Genomic DNA, 25,345 nt, shown 5'->3' with positions numbered 1-25,345 from the left:
AACTCATATTTTAAATGAAAACTAACAAACAAACTCATAGTTTAAAAGAAGAAAACAAACGAACAAAGCCATAGTTTAAAAGAAAAAACAAACAAACTTGTAGTTTAAAAGAAGAAAGCAGACAAAGAAACAAACACATAGTTTAAAAGAACAAACAAACTCATAGTTTAAAAGAAAAAAAAACAAACAAACTCATAGTTTAAAAGAAAACAAACAAACAAACTCATAGTTTAAAAGAAGAAAACAAACAAACAAACTCATAGTTTAAAATAAGAAAAGAAAAAAACAAACAAACAAACAAACAAACTCATAGTTTAAAAGAAAAAAACAAACAAACTCATAGTTTAAAAGAAAAAACAAACAAACTCATAAAAGAAGAAAACAAACAAACAAACAAACAAACAAACTCATAGTTTAAAAGAAAAACACAAAAATCATAAAAGAAGAAAACAAACAAACAAACAAACTCATAGTTTAAAAGAAAAACAAACAAACTCATAAAAGAAGAAAACAAACAAACAAACAAACAAACTCATAGTTTAAAAGAAAAAACAAACTCATAAAAGAAGAAAACAAACAAACAAACAAGCAAACTCATAGTTTAAAAGAAAAACAAACTCATAGTTTAAAAGAAAAAAAACAAACAAACTCATAGTTTAAAAGAAGAAAACAAACAAACAAATTCATAGTTTAAAAGACGAAAACAAACAAACAAACTCATAGTTTAAAATAAGAAAAGAAACAAACAAACATACAAACTCATAGTTTAAAAGAAAAACAAACAAACTCATAAAAGAAGAAAACAAACAAACTCATAGTTTAAAAGAAGAAAACAAACAAACAAACTCATTGTTTAAAATATATATATATATATATATATATATATATATATATATATATGTGTGTGTGTGTGTGTATGTGTGTGTGTGTGTGTGTGTGTGTGTGAGTGTAGGTATTTAATTATTATAGTAAAAAATAATTATGACAGCTCCTTTAAGAAATTCGTTTCTTATCGTTGAGCACTTTCAGTTGAATTAAAGTCGGTCAATTTAGCTCTTATGCATAGATCATCGTATAACGATTAGATCACTCTCTGACTGACGTAAATGAACATTTAAAATTAAAATGTTTAAATTCAACGTCGTTTCACGCCGTTAATGGTAGCCGAATGGAGTAGGTCTTCGCTAATCGAGCCAGAGATATCTCGTGTTGCGGGATTCAAATCGTTCGACTGGTATTAATCGTGACACCCTCCACTGAAGATTCCAGAAAGGATGAAACACTAGTGTCTGTAGGTATTTAATTATTATAGTAAAAATAATTATATATATATATATATATATATATATATATATATATATATATATATATATATATATATAAAGGAGATTAGAACAATAGTCTAAAGAGCTGAGTGTATTTTGTTGTTGTTCCTTCTTATGAAACGGATTTTTGATTTAATTATAATTTGATTTTTAAATTTTAAATTATCAATCATATTACTTAATATATATATATATATATATATATATGCGGCATACACACACACACACATATATATATATATATATGCATGTGTGTGTGTTCAGAGAGAGAGAGAGAGAGAGAGAGAGAGAGAGAGAGAGAGAAAGAGAAAGAAAGGGGAAATTCCTTTGTTTTGGTTATAGATAGGCAGGTGCTTGTTGTGAACGCTTTACGTAGAAAATGCAACAAAGCAGTGCGTTGTATTGCTGCAACAAAACTTACAATAAAAATATATTGACTTCACGGTTACTTCGGACTCATTCTGTATATTTATTTATTATTTTCAGACATACGACGAGTTTAATAATCGCATGAATGGTTTGCGCTTACAAGACTATGAGAAATACAATGCCTCCACGGAGTTTGTGGACGAAGATCTTAGTGGACTGCCGAAGGAAATTGACTGGAGAAAGGAAGGCTATGTGACCGGAGTTAAAAGTCAGGTAAAAATGCTTTTATATTTCATCTAAATTTTTATTCCTGTTCAAGAAATAAAAAAGTAACAGGTATTTGTTTAAATTAGACTTGAAAGCAACCATGTGGAAGGTTGTGGAGCGAAATCATAGTGTCCTGTTCCACATATGGGATGTTAATACAAAGAAACTGTGTTCATAGAAATTACGTTAGATTTTTTGGAGAGATAGATAGATAAAGAGAGAGAGAGAGAGAGAGCGAGAGAGAGAGAAAGAGAGAGAGAGAGAGAGAGGGGGGGGAGAATGTATGTGTGAGAGAGAAGAGAAGACTGCGCAAAACAGGTAAAATATATATTTCATTTAATCTTCATTGTATTAGAGCACCATCCCACCAGGGACGTGCAGAGACAAATGCTAGGGGTGGCCAAGCACCTGCCCCTTTTACTCCCGTTTCAAAAATGCCCTTTTCAGAGGAATGCATTATAGGCCTGTGCCCCACAATTATTATATTTTTTTTACCGTTTTTTCACTTGAGCACCTGCCCTGAAAAAATGCTCTTACAAGTATATTTTTTTGAAAATCCTCGTTTTTATAATTATAGATGTCATAAATAACCTACATTTGATCCCCATCGTTCTTAAGCATTTACGTGAGTCATCCGGTGAAACATTCACATAGTTCCTGAACAATGGTGCTCCCTTACTCATTGCAGGAAGAAGCTCCAATCGTGAGAAGCTAGAGACTTTCCCTAGAAGAGTCTTGATCGTTATATGAGGCCTCCTAGCCCATCGCATGATCTCGTAGGATCAAAGGAGCACTTTACTAGCAAGTTTGTCGTGTCGGCATACGTGTCAAACCAGTACAAAAAGTCAGCAGATATGCGTGAAAGACATTACATTCTTCCTTCCAACCGCAGGAAGATGTGACACAAAGTCAGAAGTTGCGAGAAGGAGAGTCAAGCCATAGCCCCTAAAAAGAAAACATTTTGGTTTATTAAAAATTGTATAAGAAATCCTGTCGGCATTTCCCGACCAGGGCGCGGCAGGCAGCAAGTAATAAACTTATTTCACCCGAAAGACGGGAGGCAAGGCCTATAAATACACAGCGGTACCTTAATCTTAGCTAACAAAGAAAAAGCCATTTTAATAATGGCCTAGACCTTTGTAGCTTTCGGACGGAGGTTAAAACCTTCGCCGAACATTTTGTTGGCTGCATAGTCTCGTCACGATATGTTGTTGACGACGCGTAGCATTATGCTGCATGATCCATCAAATTTCTTAGATAGATCGTTAATCTACTACTACTACTACTACTACTTCTACTACTACTACTACTACAATAATAATAATAATAATAATAATAATAATAATAATAATAATAATAATAATAGTAATTCATACACTCATTTATTTACTAAAATCTTTTTTTTATACGATTGGACCTGTATCAATTATAGTAAGCTAACGTACTCCTAACTTCCGGCATAGTGCACCAGAAGCATTGAAAAGGGAAATCGGTTCCTTCGCTTTTTTCTCTCACGCCTGTAGCTCTCCTGTGCATGTGCTTTTTATTTATTTATTTATTTATTTAATAATAACTGAAAGATTTTTTTTGGTCTTATGTTAATTAAGAATTATCTTTTTTAAAGAATTATTGAAAATACTTAAAAAAAATTTTTTCTTAAGAACTATTTTGGGAATATTAGGTATTGAATACGATTTTTAAATGATGTTTGAATTTTTTTTATTTTGATTTCAATCATTTTATTTTTAAACTTTCATAAGTACCTATTTATTGTATAAATTCAAATAATAATTTTTATTTTTGATATAAAATAAACTTTTATTTTTATAATTTCATAAACATATTTCTCATAAAATTTCAAATAAAAACTTATTTTTTAATTTTTATTATAAAAATGGAAAATAAAAACTAATTATGTTATGTATAATTTTGTTAATTTTAATTTCATACTTTTCCATAATGTCCTTTTCTTATATTTTATTTCAATAAATCACTTCACAATAGAAATACTGAAGAGCAATAAAAGTGAAGGAACTGATTTGCCTTTACACCGCTTCCGGTTGTGCAATGCCGGAAGTTAGAAAATACGTTATATGACTATAACGCCTGTGTCTTTGCCCAATCTAAACCAGTGGAACCATTTAAAAACCCAAATTAATTAATTCCAGCTTGACTTTTGTATCTTGAAATTTTCGTATCCTGAAAAGCGTTTTACACATAAATCATCAAATTTATTCCAAGACCTATGAAAACACTCATTAACGCTTATAATAAGGGTAACACTAGAATAAGAGCCAAATAGTACCTAAGCTAACCGTTAATATCTTCATTTTCTACTTTCTTTTAAAAACTTCTCTTTGACATTCAAATATAGAATTTTATTTAATAAAACAAAACATTGATATGACATTGATGTGACAAACTAGTTTCATTCAATAATTACAAGAAACCTTCTCTACCACCAATAACAATGGCCAAGGACTCTTTATTCGAGAGTACATCTTTCAAACTCCTTGGCCTAACGTTCACAGGAAACATGAGTTGGAACAATTACATTGAAGGCATTGCCAGGGCCACTGCAAGAAAGGTGGGCTCTCTCTACCGTGCTAGAAAACTACTAATGCCCGAAAGTATCCTGTACTTCTATAAGGCCACTATTCGCCCATGTATGGAGTATTGTTGACATATTTGGGCTTGTGCGTCCCTCTGCCTGTTCTACAAGTATTTTAATGGTGAATGCTCTGACGAACTGCAAACACTTGTGCCCCCACGACGTGAACACCATCGACAAACCCGACAGACTGCTAAATCACACCACCACACTGTAGAGATCCATAGATGTAAAAGATCTTTCTACTCCAATAGTTTCCTCTCCAGAACCGCTAGACTTTGGAATTCCATTCAAGGTCCCTGCTTCCCCAACTGGAGTGGCGTGCAGAAGTTCAAGTGCAACGTGAACCGACATCTTGCTGCCAAAATCCCTACATAGTACCCTAGTAGTTGTTGCCCCTGATATTAGCCCCCTACACCAAAGTGGCCATGTGTCTTGTTTGGGGTGAAAACATAATGTTTTTACTTGTTTCCTGTAACATCACGATATCAATCAAACATGTGCGCTCGCATACACACGAAAGAGTCAAAGTAAGATGTATTATTTATTCCCTTACAGCTAATTTGCGATTTCTAATAAAAAATAATAACAAACACCTCCACCCTTTACAAAAAAAAACATTTCAGAGGGTGTATGATAAAACAAGAAATTATTATTCGTAAAATTTGGTAAAAGTTGCGCACATTAAGTTCTCAATTTTAAAAATAAATTTAATTTATGGGGGGGGGTGTAAGTAGAAAAGTTAAAAAAATATATTTTCCAGCTAAAAATAACCACAAAGTTTCAAAATCGGTTTGAAAAAAAAAATATTTTCGAAGAATTAGTCTTTCTCGCTCATATCTTCCGTATCCGGAAAATGATTTCGTATGTAGAGATGAAAAAATGTTCACATTACGTTTTGTAAGCTGAAGATTTTGTAAGTGGAATCTTTCGTAACTAGAGGTTCCACTATATTACAAAACCAGTAGTAAAGTGGGTGTATATATATATATATATATATATATATATATATATATATATATATATATATATATATATATATATATATATATATATATACGATACAAAACACTAGCAGGGTTACCTCACATCTTCCCGGTTTAGAGTAGGCGATAACATCACTTGTAACTGTATAGTAAGAACAAAGAAATAACATTTATTGGTAACTTTTATTTTTAAAAAAGCAAGTTCTGCTACGTTTGCTCCTCTAAAAATAAATAAAAACTTAACTCATCACACTTCGTTTTATATCTGCCATGTATGTTCCAAATTTCTTAAAATAAGGGTGCATTTATTCTTAACAAAATATACTACCCCCTCTCCCATTTATTCGTTGCTCCTCTTAGAAATAAGCTAACAGCCAGCCATGGTTCTCCCCAGAATGTGCCGCTGCAATTGAGCACAGAAATCACTTTTTCCATAGCTACCAACGTAATAGATGTACTGACACTAAAGCTGCCTTCAGGACTGCCAGCAATCACTGTAAAAGAGTAATAAAAATGCAAGAGAGCTCTATGCTCAGTCCGTTAAATCCAAAGTAGCTGAGCAACGGCTTGGTTCCCACCAGTTTTGGCAAATAGCAAACAGGATCCTGAACAGAAGCGTGCGTTCCATCTCAACCATCATCAATGGACCTGAGGTCATCTCATCAGCATCAGACAAGGCCAAACTATTTGCCAATAACTTTGCAGCTAACTCTACCCTCTGCGACGAAGGGCATCAACTCCCTCTATTTCCTCCTACAACAGACACCGCCTTATCCAACACACAAATATCTGTGCACGAGGTCGCCAAACTAATCAAGAACCTTGATTCCAGTACAGCAACTAGCCCAGACGGCATTCCAATTATAGTGTTGAAAAAGCTTTGACGAGAACTTACCTCCATACTTACAAAACTGTTTAAGCGTTTCCTTAAGGAGAAGTGCTTTCCAACACTCTGGAAAACCTCGTCAGTATGCCCTGTATTTAAGAACAGGTGATAAATCATCCCCCTCTCAGTACAGACCAATAAGTCTCCTGTGTGTCATGAGTAAGTTACTGGAATCCATATTAAATAAAGAAGTAGTCAACCATCTCAGCATAAATAACCTCCTTAGTGACATGCAATGTGGTTTCCGTTCTGCTAGATCTACAGCTGATGTGCTAACAGTTATATCCCATAGGATTAGTGAATCTCTCGACAAAGGCTTCCTTTCTAGGGCAATTGCTCTTGACATATCAAAGGCCTTCGATAAGGTTTGGTATAAGGGCCTACTTCACAAGATTACCAGCTACAGTATAACTGGAAATGTTTTCTCAATAATTAAATCATTTCTTTCTGATAGGCTCATAAGAGTAGTGGTTGATGAGCAGAAATCAGAGGCCCATAGTATTAATGCTGGAGTCCCCCAGGGGTCCATCCTGGGCCCAACTCTCTTCCTGATCTACATCAATGATCTCCCAAAACACATACTTAAATCATTCGTTGACATCTATACTAATGACACGACCATCTACGGCAACACATCAAAGGCCGTAAATGACAAAGCTCTCTCTGATTCCCTCTCCTCTGATCTTGAGCGCGTCGTTCAGTGGGGGAGGAGATGGCTGGTTACTTTTAATGTATTTAGCATCAAGCTCCTAACTTTACATCATGAACGCTCTGTTCCTCATCTAGCATCAATTGAAATTGATGGCTCTCGTCTTGGGGAGGCTTCATGTTTTGACAAGCTCTTGGGTTTGACCTTTACTCCTGATCTGAAATGGAACACGTATATAAAGTCTGTTGCCCGGGCCGCTGGGAAAATGGTAGGATCCTTCTACCGCTCCAGAAGATATCTCACTACTGATGCAATTCTCTATCTCTATAAAAGCCAAGTACGTCCAAAGATGGAGTACTGCTGCCACATCTGGGCTGGAGCTTAAAAAACAGCCTATCCTGCCTTGACAAAGTACAAAATAGACTTCGTAGCTTAGTGGGGGATGCTCTCTTCTCTTCCCTGCAACCTCTCTCCCACAGAAGAGATGTTGCGAGCATGTCTTTGTTTTATCGTTATTTCCATGGTAAGTGCTCGCCCGAGCTCCAATCTCTGGTCCGTCCTCGCCAATCCTTCATGATAAACACCCGTCTAGCTAAAACCACTGTCAGTAATTTCCCTCACTCTTTATCTGTGCCTAAATCAAAACGTAGATTCCATGAACATAACTTTTTTCTGAGAAGTGCACGCCTGTGGAATTCTCTTCCGTTTGCCTGTTTCCCACCTGACTACAACTTGAACGTCTTCAAGTCCAACAAACAAATTCCTGATTAATCGCCCCTTTAAGTAAATCGCTTTATCAAATCTCCAATACCAACTATTACTACGATATTATCCCATTGATTATTGTACACAAAATAACCCTTATCCCCGAGTGGCTTACGGGTCTTGATAAGTGATGATCCCTATGTAAAAAACAAAACAAAACAAAACAAAAAAAAAACTAAAGGCCGATAGATTTAAAGTTCTCACATTCCGGTGTGAGTTCCGACGGGACTCTACCAGTGTTTTTGTACTCATCAACACAGCCTCAATTTGAAGGATTTGGATTTATCAACATTAAAGAAAATATGATAGAATCTTTCTCCCCTTTTCTCTCTCTCTCTCTCTCTCTCTCCCCCTCTCTCTCTCACACACACACCCGCACGCGCATTCTTGTTATACGATTTAATACAAACCAGTAAACAAAAAAGAGCATCATTTTACTAATTTAAGTAAAACATTGTTTTAGAACGAATAAATATTTCATTAGAAAAGTATTGTGACTACGTATATTACTATATAACAATTTTATGCAAATCAGAAATATACGAACTATCCAAGAGGTTGTGTTAAAATTTATGGCTTGAACGTTCCACTCCATAGTGCGTATCAGGATGTTTTCGTAAAGAAATGAAAATGCGAGAATCTTGCCTAATTTGTGTATAACATATGACATATATATATATATATATATATATATATATATATATATATATATATATATATATATATATATATATATAAAGAGCAAATAGTTAATAAAACATGTTAAAACCATTTTGAAAAAGAGTTAAAACATATTTAATCTTAAAAGGAAACACTTAATAAGTGGATAGTCTTTAATCCGCGGAGTTTCGAAGAAATACTTTCCTTCTCATCAGAGGGTAGGAATTAGCAAAATGCGGGATCGGATTTTACATACAAAAGTATTTGATAAAACTGCAAGTATGTCAAAGATCTTACTTGATAACAAAAAGTGAAGCAGAGGGAATATGTTGAAGAAAAAGGTGATTTCACGTGAATTGATTTAATTGTATTTTTTATTTTATTATATATATATATATATATATATATATAGTAATTTATAAAATATATATGGCAATTAAGCTACACTGAATATTTTGCGTTTCATCCAACTATAGGATTCGTCAGGCTTATGCGCGAATTCTGTGGCCCTTCCTATCAGCCAATGGGCATGTATTTTATCAAACAAAGGATCTGTTTTAGAACTTTAAAATGCATGCCCATTGGCTGATAGGAAGGGGCGCGGTGGATACTAGAAAGCTGATTGGCTAACTAGAAATCCTCATCATATATAAAAACAAGAAGCAACGACAGAATTCGCGCATAAGCCTGACGAATCCTATAGTTGTATGAAACGCAGAATATTCAGTGTAGCTTAATCGCCATATATATTTTATAAATTACTAACTAGCTCTACCTACGTATTGAGCACTTTTGAAGTAAATACTTAAAGTTTACGCATAAATCTATACTTTCGTATATTAAATTTATGTGAATAAATGAAGTAGTTATATATATATATGTGTGTGTGTGTGTGTGTGCGTGTCTGTGCGTATATATATATATATATATATATATAGATAGATAGATAGATAGATAGAGAAGGATAAAGATAGATAGATAAATCGTTATTCACGGGCACGTGTTTAATTGTTACTATTTTATCAATAAATAAAAAAAATAAACATCAAATATATTGGACTATTATTTTCATAATTTTCATCATGTATATGTGTATCAATGTCTACCCATTTCTGTCTGTCTGTCTGTTTATCTCTCTCTCTCTCTCTCTCTATATATATATATATATATATACATATATACACACACACACACGCACATATATATATATATATAAAATAAAAGTTACAATAAGTTTACTAAGGTAATCAAAATGGTAAACTTAAAATGTATTATAAATATTAAAGAGTTAATACTTACAAGTAAAATAAACTCAGCCAGATATAAAAAGCTAAATAAAACCGAAAAGGAAATAGAGCTTATAATATGAACAAATGATTAATAAAATTCGCTACTTCCTGCCCTCTGATGAGAAGGAGAGCATTTCTTCGAAACTCCGCGGATTAAGGACTATCCACTTATCTTGTGCTTCCTTTTTTTAAAATTAAATATGTTTTTAACTCTTTTTCAAGATGTCTTTTAACATATTTTATTAATCATTTGTTCATATATATATATATATATATATATATATATATATATATATATATATATATATATATATATATATAATCAATGACAAAAGTCTATATTCCAGATTTGGAATATAGACTTTTGTCATTCATTCATTATATGCTCTGTAATTACATTGAGCTTCTTAAATAAGGATTGGTATCTATAAAAAGATATAAGTGAATAAAGAATATTTCTACAGATATATATATATATATATATATATATATATATATATATATATATATATATATATATATATGTATGTGTGTGTGTGCATATGTTCATAAACATCCATAAAAATGGAACAATAATGCATACGTAGGAGAGGAAACTCATGCATTTGTAATGGGAAGCAACTCCCCAGGGCTCAAGGGAGCTATTTAATACAGATACCGCCGCCGCCGCCAAAAAAAAAAAAAAAAAAAAAAATCTTACAACACACACAAACATACACATACATATATATTTATATATCACAAAAAACGTCAACGAACTTATATTTGTTGGCTTTTTTTAAAGGATAAAGTCACTAATCATGTATGGTTTCTTTTCGATTTAGGGAAATTGTGGTTCATGTTGGGCGTTCTCTACAACTGGATCTCTGGAAGGACAGTATTACAAGAAAACAGGAAATTTGGTGTCTCTGTCGGAACAAGATATAATTGACTGCTCATATTCTTGTGGTAAGTTTCGATGCCATTTTTTTTTCATCGACATCAGATGTTGTAGAACATGTTCTGTAAAAAATCATCTATTTAATAACCATGTTCACATTGAATTTCTCTATAGATTTGTCTAAACTTTTTAATGGATTTCATTATTTCAGGCGGTGACGGCTGTGGAGGAGGTTTGATGGATTTAGCTTTCAAGTGCATAAAAAAACAAGGAGGAATTGATTCAGAAGATAGTTACCCTTATGAAGCAAAAGTAAGTTGTTTTTTAAAAGTTGTTTATAACGTGTTTATTTCACTCGTTATTTATCGTCTAAATCTATTACCCGGATTAGTCGTTTATTTTTATATTTAACCAATAAACTCTTAAACTACTAGTCACAGGTTGGTTAATTTTACGACCAAGCTTCTATTTTTTCATCATTAACACTCTGATCTCTATCTACTTTTGGGTCATCGCTTATCAAGGCTAACAATCACGCGAGGATAAGGGTGAATAAGATGAAAATATTATCATCCAAAAGATGAGGAACACTATGCAAGTACTAAAATTAATCAATGCTATGGACCGTTTTATTATTTATAACGCGGTTTTTTTGGCAAGTTACTGTTGAAATCGATTTATTGAAGACAACTATATTGTAATATGAAAAGAAGCATTTCTGCGATAATTTGCTTCCTCAGACTTTTACAGAAAAAGGCTTTTCTGTAAAAGTCTGAGGAAGCTACAGACAACCAAAAAAAAACAGTCAAGTAGCTGAAACAATAATGTAACTTAACAGAAAGATACGGTAATAAAAAATAAAACGCATATTTGCTCTACAACAGTATTGAGCACTTTCTTCGGTTTTTATTAATTACCATTTCCACTATATATATATATATATATATATATATATATATATATATATATATATATTATTATAGTAAAAAAATAATTATATATATATATATATATATATAAACTGACTGACTTGATTTTCCATAAATTACGATCTATTTCTAAATCGCAAATAAAAAGAACATTAATTTCTTCTTTCTGTTCTTTTCTTTGCGGTCACATTTAACATATAAGCAAATGCGTATCAAAATTACCAAAATGTTAACGTGCACCCATCTACATGAATAAGTGAGAAATATTTCTTTCGTGTTTGCAACAAAGTTATGAATTGAAATTTTTATGCTAAGTTAATTTTTCAATTATTTCAAGTCGAAAACTTTACAAAGCGATAGTAAGCCGTCAAAGGCGGCAATATTGTCGATAGAAATGAACATTCGCATTTCTTTTCATTGATAAATTGTACACAACAAAAATAAATTATAGGATGAACAAGTTCACAGGCCGGTATCCTTCTAGTTCAGTGAATATATTTAACTAGATGTATTTCTTTGGTGCTAACATATTACCGGATCTATCTATCTATCTATCTATCTATCTATCTATCTATCTATCTATCTATCTATCTATACACTAGCGGGACCTGTGGAAATTCTGCAGCGGACTCTTTCATATGTAATATATTGATGTTGGTATTTTGTGGATGTTCAACATAAATGGAGACACCCTGATATTATTGTAACTCTTTTGATAAAACTGCAAAAGTACTTATCTAAGCTAGCATGGACACCTGTCGTAGCCCGGTTGTAAAGTACACTTAAATATGATATTTTAATATTTTCAGATTTCGTATAAATTATTATAGAGTTAATGTTCTATCGATTTTTATATATTATAAAGTTGCGATTTCAATATATATACATATATATATATATATATATATATATATATATATATATATATATATATATGTAGGTATTAAATTAATGTAGTAAAAAAATAATTATGACAGCCCCTTTAAGAAATTCGTTTCTTATTGTTGAGCACTTTCAGTTGAATTAAAATCGGTCAATTTAGCTTTTATGCACAGATCATCGTATAATGATTAGATCACTGTCTGACTGACGTAAATGAACATTTAAAATTAAAATGTTTAAATTCAACGTTATTTCACGCAGTTAATGGTAGCCGAATTGATACGGTCTTCGCTAATCGAGCCAGAGATGTCTCGTGTTGCGGGGTTCAAATTGTTCGACTGGTAGTAATCGTGATACCCTGCACTGAAGATTCCCGAAAGAATGAAACACTAGTAGGGTATTTAATTATTATAGTAAAAAAAAATTATATATATATATATATATATATATATGACTTGGGTGCATTAGATGAATCGAAACTGAAACCAAAGCTTATATGTATATACATATAACTTGAGTTCCTTCAACTATAATTCAAACTGAAACCAAAACTTATGAAGAATTGTTGGTAAAATGATTTATCACAAGAAATGGAAGTCCATAACAATTAAATGACAGTCACTCGGATGTAAGCGTGACACACAAAATAAATAACACACACGTTATTCCCTCTCTATGTCTATTTCTTTATCTCTCTCTCTCTCTCTCTCTCTCTCTCTCTCTCTCTCTCTCTATATATATATATATATATATATATATATATATATATATATATATATATAAACCAACATCGTATACCTCTATACAGGAATAACGATTTACACAATTATATAACGCGCACCCACCAAATCATTATTTTTAATTTTTTTTTACGTAGGCATCACCACTTATCAAGGCCTTGAGGCCAGTCGAGGATAAGAGTTAAAGAGTGTACAGTAGAAATTGGACAATATAGTAATCGTTAGTAATGGAAATTTGTTAAATTTGTTAACATATGGAACGGCTCATCAAAAACGTTTACGTTAGACTTGAAGACAACCATATTGTAGTCAGCTGGAAAGCAGGAAAACGGAAGACAATTCCATAGACGTGCAGTTCTAATAAAGAAGCTTTGCTCATGGAATCTACGTTTAGATTTAGGCACAGATAAAGAGTGGAGGAGATTATTGATAGTGATTTCTACTAGACGGGTGTTTCTTGTGAAACTTTGGCGAGAGAGAGGAACCATAAATTGGAGCTCAGTCGAGCACTTGCCATTAAAATAAGGATAAAGCAGAGACAAACTCGCAACATTTCTTCCGTGAGAAAGAGGTTGCAGGGAAGAGAAAAGGAATCCCCTACGAGGCTATGAAGTCTATTTTAAACTCTATCAAAGCAGGATAAGTCTTTTCTAGCAGCTCATGCTCAGATGTGGCAACAGTACTCCATCCTTGGGCGTATCTGGCTCTTATATAGATAGAGAATTGCATCAGCAGTCAGATATCTACTGGATCGATAGAAGGATCCCACTATTTTTCCAGCGGCTTTTTTCTGTAGATTGTACGCTTTATCTACATAAAACTAGTACTGCATGCTCATTGAAGTCAATAGGTCCATTTTTAAATCATACTACTACTACCCCAATGTATATAAAAACAAAGAACTGAACATGAAGGCTATATAAACGGAATACACATGTTTTTCATATTATTTAACTTATTCATTTCATAACATTATATATACCTATATATTATTTAGTATTTCGCTTAATTTCTTCATCACTCGTTTAGTATTATTTTTCAAGACTAGTAATACTGTATTATCTGAGAAAATAGAATATTAACAGACTTATCTAAAGATAATTTGAATAGAATCATAACCATGACCTCACTTATCCTTTTTTTTGGGGGGGGATAGAATGGGGGGGTTGTTATTGTCAAAGTTGTTGATTGTAACAGTTCAGATCTTTTTAGCTGAGAGTTCTTTAAGGACATGCATTTTTATATGGGATATAGCGGTTTCTTGTTTAATATTTAATAGTTTGTCCCTGTCTTTAAACCTTGTTATCTGAAGTTTTTTCTGATAGACATAACGGAAATGTCGAGTTTAATGAGTGACATGTACTGCTTTCCTAATAATTTTCCATTCTATATTTAGCGTTTTGTTTGCCCTAACTAGTTTCCAATAGTGTAATGATAACGAGGTGTCTTTTTCATACGCTTGATTATTCATCGAACGTGTATGTCCATAAAATCTATTCTTGAACATCATATGTAGAATTTTTCTTCCCTCGGATTTTTCTCTGGGAATATTTTATCTTCATTTTTTTAAAATTCATTTTTTATGGAGAAATTCTCGAGTTTTTAACAATTACAATCATTCATAACTGCATTATCATTAATATTTATAGTTTCCCTATTATTTATCCTTAATATTCTTTTATTATGCTTTTTTATGATTCTTTCTAAGTTATCATCACAGCTATAACTTAATTTTAATGCATTTTTATTAAAAATTTTATGTAACATATTGTTTGGTGGGAAATGCTTGTTAATAAGTTCTAAAAATGTAGTACCAACTTTTGTTTTTAGCATTAGATTGAAGGGGGTGTAAACCAGATCACTTTCCTATTACGGGTTCTAGACCTATTTGTACTAGAATTGGTAACTTTATATTTTATATCTATGTTTTTGTACCTACTATTTTTAAGTGCTGTATTATAAATAGTTTTGCACTCATTTAAAGTTACTTCATCAGATGTTACTTATTTTACTTTCGATAGTTTCGGTAGAAGTGTTTAATTCCAAATCAAATGTAACGTCGAGGAAGTTAACTTGCTTTAAGTTTGCATTAATTTCAACTTTAAGGCCAAAATTATTCTTCTTCCTATGAATTACTCTTCTAACTCCATCACATTTTACACTTGTAGCGTCCCTTACAATTATTAGCCCTACATCAATAGTGTAAGTTTTTGTTAAATGATAACGGATATAAAGTCCCACAAATTCCGTTGCTTCTGCAGAGTCTGATTATCCTATAGACACACAAAAAATAATTTTGTCCATTTTTAGTGTACTGTTTACCATTACAGACAAGAGCAGTTGTACGGCATTTCCTAATGATTTCAATATCATCATCGGAGGTATTTGTATGAGCCTTTGCGAATGCAATCGCCTTTTCAAAAAGATCCTTTGTGATTGGTAGTAATGCATAATGTCAAATTGTACAAAGGCACATTTTTTCTTGTTCGCAATGCCGATGTACCATTTCACGGGATCCGCTGTGTTTACCCATTGATTCAGGTTGAATTGTTGTTTTAATTCCAGATTGATCTTCTCTAATATTCACTGGATTATTTTTCCGATTTCAGGTCTAGAGGGGTTGATCAATCTTGTGGTAGGTTTGTGTGGATTGGTTGGTTGGTTGTTTTTGTTTTACGGCATATCAACCCTTTACAGGTTATTTGATGCCAAATTAAAAGATTTTGAAGAAAAAATTTTTTTTAATAGAATATATTTGTTATTTTCAAGTCGGTTTCTATTTAACCCATAGTTAGGACCCTAACAGGTACTACCACTCCGGGTCAGAGTAGACCTGGGAGCAGTGGCAATTAAAGGGTGGCTCCACACTCTCCAAAACCCACAAGCTGGAGCCTCACCACTGGATATAGTTTAAGGTCATATCCAGGACCGAGGTTTGTGTGGAAGCTCGGTTAATGATCCTTTAGAATGATATATGCTTTATTACCCCTTAGCTTGTTGTTGTTATCGCTCATCTATAGTTCATCTGTAATCTTCTTACTATCCTTATTTACAAATCAATAAAGTTAGTATTGTTTACCTTGTGACATTCTTTTATCAAGTTCTTATGCATTAGGTTATTATACTTTTGCTTATCTACTTTATAGAAATTCCTGGTTTTATCAGCCTTTAAAAGAATATGTTTTAATTTATTAATTTCCATTACAATGTTGTCAATTTATTTTTAGTTTGATCCATGTCCAAGTAATCTACATTTAAAATTTAAAGTGTTCAGACCTAAAATTGGTGGAAGAGTTGAGTAGAGTTTTCGAAGGTCAAATCGTTGAACTTTGACCCCTTGGCAGCCAAATTTCTGGCTGAAAACCGATTAAAAACATTTTCCCAAATCTGAATATTCCTTATGTCAAAACTCAAGCCTGTAGACCGAAAATTGACAGAGTTATTTGGTAGGGAAACACACACACACACACACACACACACATTTTCACTTATATATATATATATATATATATATATATATATATATATATATATATATAGATAGATAGATAGATAGATAGATAGATAGATAGAGATTATTCTATGAACGTTGGCCAATGATTGTTTTTCATTTACAACCTAATAATACACACACCAGTTTAAAAATGTTTTCATGGATCGAAAACTGCTACCGGAATCTGTGTCAAACTGTCTTGATAGTGAGATATTTAATATACCACAATGTAAACATTTAATAGTTTAAATATTTCTATTGAAAATGTAGGTAAAAATCTGTTCCCACGAACCAACGACGATAACACGATTCTGAAAGATGCGCGCATGCGTAGCAGCTTAGCTTGGGTTCCTAAATTTTAAATATCATTTTTCTAAAACGAAGATTGACGCAATAAAATTTCTTTTTAAAACGAGTATAGCTTACAGTTTTTTGTATTGCCAACTCAGACTTAGGGCTAGAGTTTAGGTTAATAAAGAGCAGTTTTTTTTTTGTAAAAAAAAAAAGGTATAGATACGCATTTTTTTTTCAAGGTAAAAACAAAACAGAAAATATGCCGTATTATTTGAATTTTTCGAACTACTATTTTCATCTTGATTGTTATTTTCACGACGTTTCGGTCGATCTGCTTCAGGGGAATCTAGTCGAACTCAGGAATGTTTCTGTCGAACTCGAGAATCTGAATGGAATTTCGAACGGAACCCTTTATTTAAACCACGAAGGTAGCATGCTCTCATTTCGTCAGCCATGAATGGGTAGACATCTTAAGTAATTCGAAATTGTATTCTGAGTATCGCCCACATTGAACATTGTAATTCAGTTTTAAGTGGAATTGTTCTGGAGGTTTAAGGTTCAGTCCCCAGTTTGAAAAACACTTAAAATACAGATTTTGTACAGATTTTGTACAGATTGCCGAATCCGATAACATAGACCTGAACGAAGACAGAGGTTACATCGCCCGAAACGTTGTAAAAATAACAAATTAAGAAGAAAACAATAGTAAGAATAATCAAAATAATATAAGCAAAGCATGCTGTTCGTTAACCCAAACACTAACCCAAAGTCTGAGTTGGCAATACAAAAAAACAAATGTATATATAAAATATAAAAATGAAGGTGACGTTGCATGCATGGTACTCCTAATTTTTATACGCGCATGCGCCAATTGCACACATACGAGAACCTTACTGAATCACATTATCGTCTGTAGTCTGTGAGAATAGAAAATTCCAAAATCTCAGTGAAAATAATAGGAATTACAGTTCTTTTCTTTAATTTTTCTTCTTCTTCTTCTTCTTCTTCTTCTTCTTCTTCTTCTTCTTCTTCTTCTTCTTCTTCTTCAGGACGACAAATGCCGGTTCAATCGCACAAAGTCAGTAACTTCGGTGTCCAGCTACGTCGACATCAAAAAGTACAGCGAGAAAGCACTACAAAAAGCCGTGGCCACAATTGGACCAATATCAGTCGCCATTGACGCTAGCGACATTAACTTTTATCACTATAAAGAAGGCGTGTATGAAAGCTTATATTGCAGTAGCTACAATCTTGATCATGGAGTTCTTGTGGTTGGATACGGCACATCGCACGGAAAAGATTATTGGCTCGTAAAGAACAGGTAACTAACGAAGTGGATGCATACACAAATAATTATACAATCTTTTAATTATTATCTACTATCTTTACCTACCCGACGTTGTCCGGGAGTCATTTATATTTTGTTTTACTTTTTTTGTTTAAGTTATGCATTTTAGTTATAAGTTGTACTCACTAGGAGTTCTCACACACGCCATTACCAAAGATTAGTCACTGATAATAACCGATGGGTTTCCCTGAAGTCTGAGTGGCAACATGCCTCCCCGGATTTCTAGCACTCTCTATCTCTTTATCATTTATCATTTATGACGTAATCAATGGATTCCAGCTGCAAGTGTATTCCGTTACTCCTAAGCTGATACTTTATAGAAGTTCATTGTAATCTTATTGTAGCAAAAGTCGCAGAAGAAATCAATGCGAACCAATGTAATAACGATTTTTAGTGAGAGACGTTTAGCCAACAGTGACGTGAGAGAAGGCTGGAAAAAAAATTCGACAACCAGCAAAATCAATTACTATTAATTCCTGCAAATATTTTGGAAAACATTCCACCCCAGAGTCTTTTTTTTTTTTTCAAAATTATGACTGACATTGAACTCTTGTAAAAATTACAAACTTCCAACTCTGATTCTCACCGTTGAAACAATCACAAGTCGAACTCAGTTGCAAAAATTACTTGCAAAAACCACCAACCACCTACGTCGACTGACCAGTGACTACTCTAAAAGTCACCATTTTTACCACTTTTTCACCCCATAGAAGATGATAATAATGATGATGATGATGATGATGATGATGATGATAATGACACCGAGGAGTAAAAGCATTTACCTGACATCCATTGGATTAGTGCGGATGGTACTGGGAAGTTGGCGAGGATTATTGCCATCCAAATTTCAGTGAAGACCAATTGTCAATGTCAGTGCGAAATCAATGGCAATCGACTGTTGCGATGTTTTTGTTAGTGAGCAATCTCTGAGGACCTGTGTGAGAACTTCTAGTGAGCGAATAATAATAATGATAATAATAATAATAATAAAAATAACAACAATAATAATAATAATAATAATAATAATAATAATAATAATAATAATAAAAATAACAACAACAATAATAATAATAATAATAATAACTAGCGGGATCTGTGGAAATTCCACAGCAGCATTTTTCCTATGCAACATATTGTTGCTGGGCATGCTGTGAGCGTTCTATTCAGGAATGAAGGCACAATCATATTCTAGTTTTTTTTTAATTAAAACTGTACTGCCCCCTTACTAAAATAATAACTTTGATATATTTCATGGGCTGATTATTTCATTACAAACACACCGGTCAATTAACTCACATTTTATCATTTTTCATAATTATTGAATATGTTACTATGTTCGACAATAATTTTGCATAATTTCAACCCAAATTATCGCCTCTCTCTTTACTAAAATAGTAAATTTGATATATTGTATCGACTGATTATTTTATAAAAAACACAACTATTGATTAACTTACATTTCATCATTTTTATTTTTAATAATTCTTGGATATAGTACTAATTCTGACAATAATTTTTCATCATTTAAACTCACCATATTGCACACCTTACTAAAATAATAACTTTGATATATTTTCTAGGCTGATTATTTCATTACAAACACATACATCAATCAAGTCACATTTCATCATTTTTCGTAATTCTTGGATATATTACTAATTTCGACAATATTTTTTTTATAATTTAAACCAACGTTGTCGCCCAACTTTACTAAAATAATAACTGTGATACATTTGCTGGGCTGATTATTTCATTACACACACACTAATCAATTAACCTCCATTTCATCATTTCCATAATTCTTGGGTATGTTACTAATTTCGACAATCATTTTTCATAATTTATACCCACATTATCGCCCTCTCTTAATAAAATAATAATTTTGAAATAATGTCTGGGCTTATTATTTTATTACAAACACACTAATGCATGAAATCACATTTAATCATTTTTCATAATTCTTGGATATGTTACTTATGTCGACAATCATTTTTCATAATTTTAACCCTAATTTTCGCCCTTCCTCCTTTACTAAATAATAACTTTGATATATTGTCTAGGCTGATTATTTCCTTACAAACACACCAATCAACTAATATTTCATCAATTTTTCGTAATTCTTAGATATGTTACTAATTTCGACAACAATTTTTCATAATTTAAGCCCTCTTTATCTTCTTCCCCTTCACTTATATAATAACTTTGATATATTGTCAAGGCTGATTATTTTATTATAAATAAACCAATCAATTAAATCACATTTCGTCATTTTTCGTAATTATTGGATATCTTACTAATTTCGACAATAATTTTTTATAATTTCAACCATCTTCGTCGCCCTCTCTTACTAAAAAATACTTTAATATATTTTCTGGGCTGATTATTTCATGAAAAACATAACTATCAATTAACTCACACTTCATCATTTTTCTTAATTCTTTGATATGTTACACATTTCGACAATTATTTTTAATAATTTTAACCCACATTATCAACCACCCACTACAAACATAATAACTTTGATATATTATCTGGGATGATTATTTCATTTCAAACACACCAAACAATTAACTCACATTTCGTCATTTTTCATAATTCTTGGATATGTTACTCATATTGATAATCATTTTTCATCATTTTAACCCACATCATCGCCACACTTACTAAAATAATAACTTTGATATATTGTCTGGTGTGATTATTTCATTGCATACACACTAATGCATTAAATAACATATTACATTTTTCATAATTCTTGGATATGTTACTAATTTCGACAATAATTTTCATAACTTTAACTCACTATGTCGCTCCCCTTTACTTAAATAATAACTTCGATATATGGCCTGGGCTGATTATTTCATTACAAACAAATAAATAAATTCTGGGTATTCTCATAGTATATATGTTTCAGCTATCTTATCCAATCCAGGGTGACGCCGCATATTCTGCTAATATATACAATTCACCTATCTCATTCGATCCCGGGCGACACTGGGTATTTTGCTAATATATTTTTTCTACCTATCTCATTCAATACTGTGCGATGCTTTCTGATAGTATATATTTGCACATCTCATTCAATACCTGGACTGACTTACTGTCCGCCACCTCACTGTCGAAAATATACATAAAATAAAGTAATGTTTTAATCGTAAACTGTTTCAGCCATTTCCGGGACTGACTTAATATCCCCAACTCACTGCTAAAATATACATGAAATAATGTAATGTCTAAATAGTAAACTGTTTAAGCCATTTCCGGAACTGACCTTATATCCCAAACCCACTGCTAAAAATATATATGAAATAATGTAATGTCTAAATAATAAACTGTTTCAGACATTTCCGGGACCGACTTTATATCCCAAACCCACTGCTAAAAATATACACGAAACAATGTAATGTCTAAATAGTAAACTGTTTAAGCCATTCCCGAGACCGACTTTATATCCCAAACCCATTGCTAAAAATATACATGAAATAATGTAATGTCTAAATTGTAAACTGTTTCAGCCATTTCCGGGACCGTCTTTATATCCCCAACCCACTGCTAAAAATATACATGAAATAATGTAATATCTAAATAGTAAACTGTTTCAGCCATTTCCGGGACCGACTTTATATCCCATCCCACGGCTAAAAATATACATGAAATAATGTTATGTCTAAATAGTAAACAGTTTCAGCTATTTCCGGAACTGACTTTATATCCCAAACCCACTGTTAAAATATACATGAAATAATGTAATGTCTAAATAGTAAACTGTTACAGCCATTTCCGGGTCCGACTTTATATCCCAAACCCATTGCTAAAAATATACATGAAATAATGTAATGTCTAAATAGTAAACTCTTTCAGCTATTTCCGGCACCGACTTTATGTCCCCCAATCCACTGCTAAAAATATACATGAAATAATGTAATGTCTAAATAGTAAACTGTTTCAGCCATTTCTGGGACCAATTTTATATCCCAAACACAATGCTAAAAATATACATGAAATAATGTAATGTCTAAATAGTAAACTGTTTCAGCCATTTCCGGGACCGAATTTATATCCCAAACACATAATTTTTTTTAATTCTTTGATATGTTACTCATTTCGACAATTATTTTTAATATTTGAACCCACATTATCACCCCCCCCACTACTAAAATAATAACTTTGCTATATTAGCTGGGATGATTATTCCATTTCAAACGCACCAATCAATTAACCCACATTTTGTCATTTTTCATAATTCTTGGGTATGTTAATAATGTCGACAATCATTTTTCATCATTTTTACCCACATCATCCCCCCACTTACTAAAATAATAACTTTGATATATTGTCTGGTCTTATTATTTCATTGCGAACAACACACTAATGCATTAAATAACATATTACATTTTTCATAATTCTTGGATATGTCCAATTCCGCCCTTGTGGGGAGGCAAGTAAACAAAAATTAATCAGAACGGACATTTTCCAGTGCATTCTATAATTTATCAGAAGTGACATTTCCAGGGCATTTTGTAAGTAAATCAGAAATAACTTTTTCCAGTTACTTTTTTAATATTAAAACTTTGTTACATTAAACATAGTACCTATTTACAATGCCTCCTCACGGGACAGATTTAGACACCAGGGTCGTTTTTTTTTTTAACGTGGAGAAAAAATTGTCTTAGTCGTAAAGGATTTCTCTTCCACTGAGAGAGAAGAAATAGAAATGTAGCAACTGAAGAACAGATACTACACTTTGATTTTAGCCAAAAGGCCAAGAAAGACAAATCATTTTTATTAGCTTTGCCTCAACAGCGACATCAATTTTTAAAAAAAAATATTTTAGGTGACAAGGTATTCCACTTTCCTTTTTTAGGGATGCACAGCATGATAACGGACGGAGCGATAAGCGTAATAATATAATGATAATAGAAACGGCTGAAAACGGCTAAAATATTAAGAAAAATCCTTGAATGCGGTGACTAAAACACATGAGCCATTGTATATATATATATATATATATATATATATATATATATATATATATATATATATATATATATATATATATATATATATATAATTGTTTTCTATTTGCAATTCTGATAGTAATTGTATACAAGTAAATAACACAAAGTTTCAACTGAGATAGCTGAATAGTGCAGTACTAGGGGTGGACTCGCATAACTAAAGTTAGTAGTATAACCCTTTTACCGATGTGGCCACAATTACGTGGATGTTAAAAAAATCACAATTATGGTTATTTCAAACGGAAAAGGTATCAAAAATTCATGAAAAAGTCGTCAAAATATTGCACTCTGCAATTCGTCAGCTTTCTTTTTTTTTTTTTTTTCGTTTTCATGTTTTTGTATTGCTTTTAGCGTCTGAAATTGTCGTATGAATTAAAGAAGTTTTAAACTGTTAAAAATGAAAGAAATTTTTTTTTTTTAAATTAAAGAATCGTAATTGGGTTGGAATTTTTGTTTCTTCTAAATAAAAAATTAACATTCCGTTGATTTAAACCGCTGATGAAACATCGAAATTAGGAAATTGTTTTTTATTTTAATATAATTAGCCGCCGAAATAGCAAAAAAAAAAAAAAAAAAAAGCGACCACCAGTAGGTGTGCACGAACCTCAAAGCTAATCGTTATGAGATAACCTCCCATTCTACTAGGCCTCAGCGTTCATTATGAAATAAGCTTGAACATTCTTGTATCAGAGGTAATTCAGAGAAAAATGGTTGACGCATGCGCAGTTGTTAAAATTGTTTAGAAAGAGACGATTTTAGGTGACCCCCGCTTTAAATAAAACGCAATTTCTATACGAAATAATTGTCCATTTATTTTCTAATTTTTACATATTATTTGTCCGAGCTGCTGCGTGTAGGATGCGTACCAAAAAAGTTTTTAGCAGGCACACAAACACGCACATAAACACACAGACAAGTCTCCATTTATATAATACATAATTTGCGTACAATTGTTTCACTCCAATATTAACATACATGTATATAACAGTTGATATATTACTTGGGGGGGGAGTTCACTCTAGGATAAAGGTTAATAAGTTTTAGGTGGATGGTAAAGCAACATGATCAGTAATGGTGGAACTTGGGCAGGGCTTGATTATTTAAGAGGATGGATCAACAGGAACTTATAATATTAGATTTGAAAATAACCATGCCATAGTCAGCCAGGAAGCAGCTTCATGCTATTGTGTTCTACGGACGACATTTCTAGGAAAGAAACTCTGCTTATGAAATCTTTGCTAAATTTTGGGCACAGATAGAGACTTAGGGAAGTTGTTGTAACTAGATGAGTATTTGTTATAATTTGACTTTATACTTTTTATCTCTACTTCCTTATAATATTTCTTCAGTCTGCCAAGTCTGAAGAAACTATCGGATCAACTGATTTTTTGGATTTTATTTATTAAAATAAAGGTTCTAAAAATAAATTGATTTTCAAGCTATGATAAATATTACGACTAATAAATAGTTGATTTTTTTTCCGTTTCTTTTCAGTTGGGGTCCAAATTGGGGATTGAACGGTTACATCAAAATGGCCCGCAACAGTGATAATATGTGCGGTATTGCTACCTGGGCCAGTTATCCTATTATATAAAGTCATAATCTCATGTATATATCATTTTTATTCATATCGTGTAATAAATCCATTTTTTGTCTCATTATTAATAAAAGAAAATAAATCTTTTGTTTTTGCGTCTTTTTAGTGGTTTTATTTTCATTGTGTCATTGTGTGTAGCGGCAGTGAATATGTTTAAATCGATATCCACTCGGACTCTCGAAATTGAATTTGAGATCTTATCAGACGAACCACTTAAAACTAAAGGACAATGAAAAAGCACAAGCAAGACACCTGCACAACGATTAGCCAATCATAGCGAAAGGGAAAATATTAAAGTATAAAAGGAGTTTAGTTTAGCGGCGTAGATTATTTGACAGACAAAAAATTATAAAAAAA

At 32.2% G+C, this 25,345-nt stretch overlaps 1 protein-coding gene across 1 annotated transcript in view; it reads left to right on the top strand.

Moving 5' to 3' along the window:
• The window catches only part of LOC145280092 (cathepsin L-like peptidase), a 42,653-nt gene extending 17,577 nt beyond the window's left edge, over nucleotides 1-25,076 (top strand). Inside the window, exons 4-8 of the mRNA XM_080131817.1 lie at nucleotides 1,812-1,967; nucleotides 10,632-10,755; nucleotides 10,899-10,999; nucleotides 18,075-18,346; nucleotides 24,886-25,076. Coding sequence (XP_079987943.1) covers nucleotides 1,812-1,967; nucleotides 10,632-10,755; nucleotides 10,899-10,999; nucleotides 18,075-18,346; nucleotides 24,886-24,985 — 753 coding nt within the window. The 3' untranslated portion in view covers nucleotides 24,986-25,076. The remainder of the gene's footprint in view (nucleotides 1-1,811; nucleotides 1,968-10,631; nucleotides 10,756-10,898; nucleotides 11,000-18,074; nucleotides 18,347-24,885) is intronic.
• The last annotated feature ends 269 nt before the right edge of the window (nucleotides 25,077-25,345 follow it).

This window comes from Euprymna scolopes, chromosome 7 (assembly GCF_053919585.1).
Source record: "Euprymna scolopes isolate OS-2025 chromosome 7, ASM5391958v1, whole genome shotgun sequence".
In the NCBI taxonomy this organism is placed as follows: domain Eukaryota; kingdom Metazoa; phylum Mollusca; class Cephalopoda; order Sepiida; family Sepiolidae; genus Euprymna; species Euprymna scolopes.
This window is presented reverse-complemented; position numbering and strand designations above follow the sequence as displayed.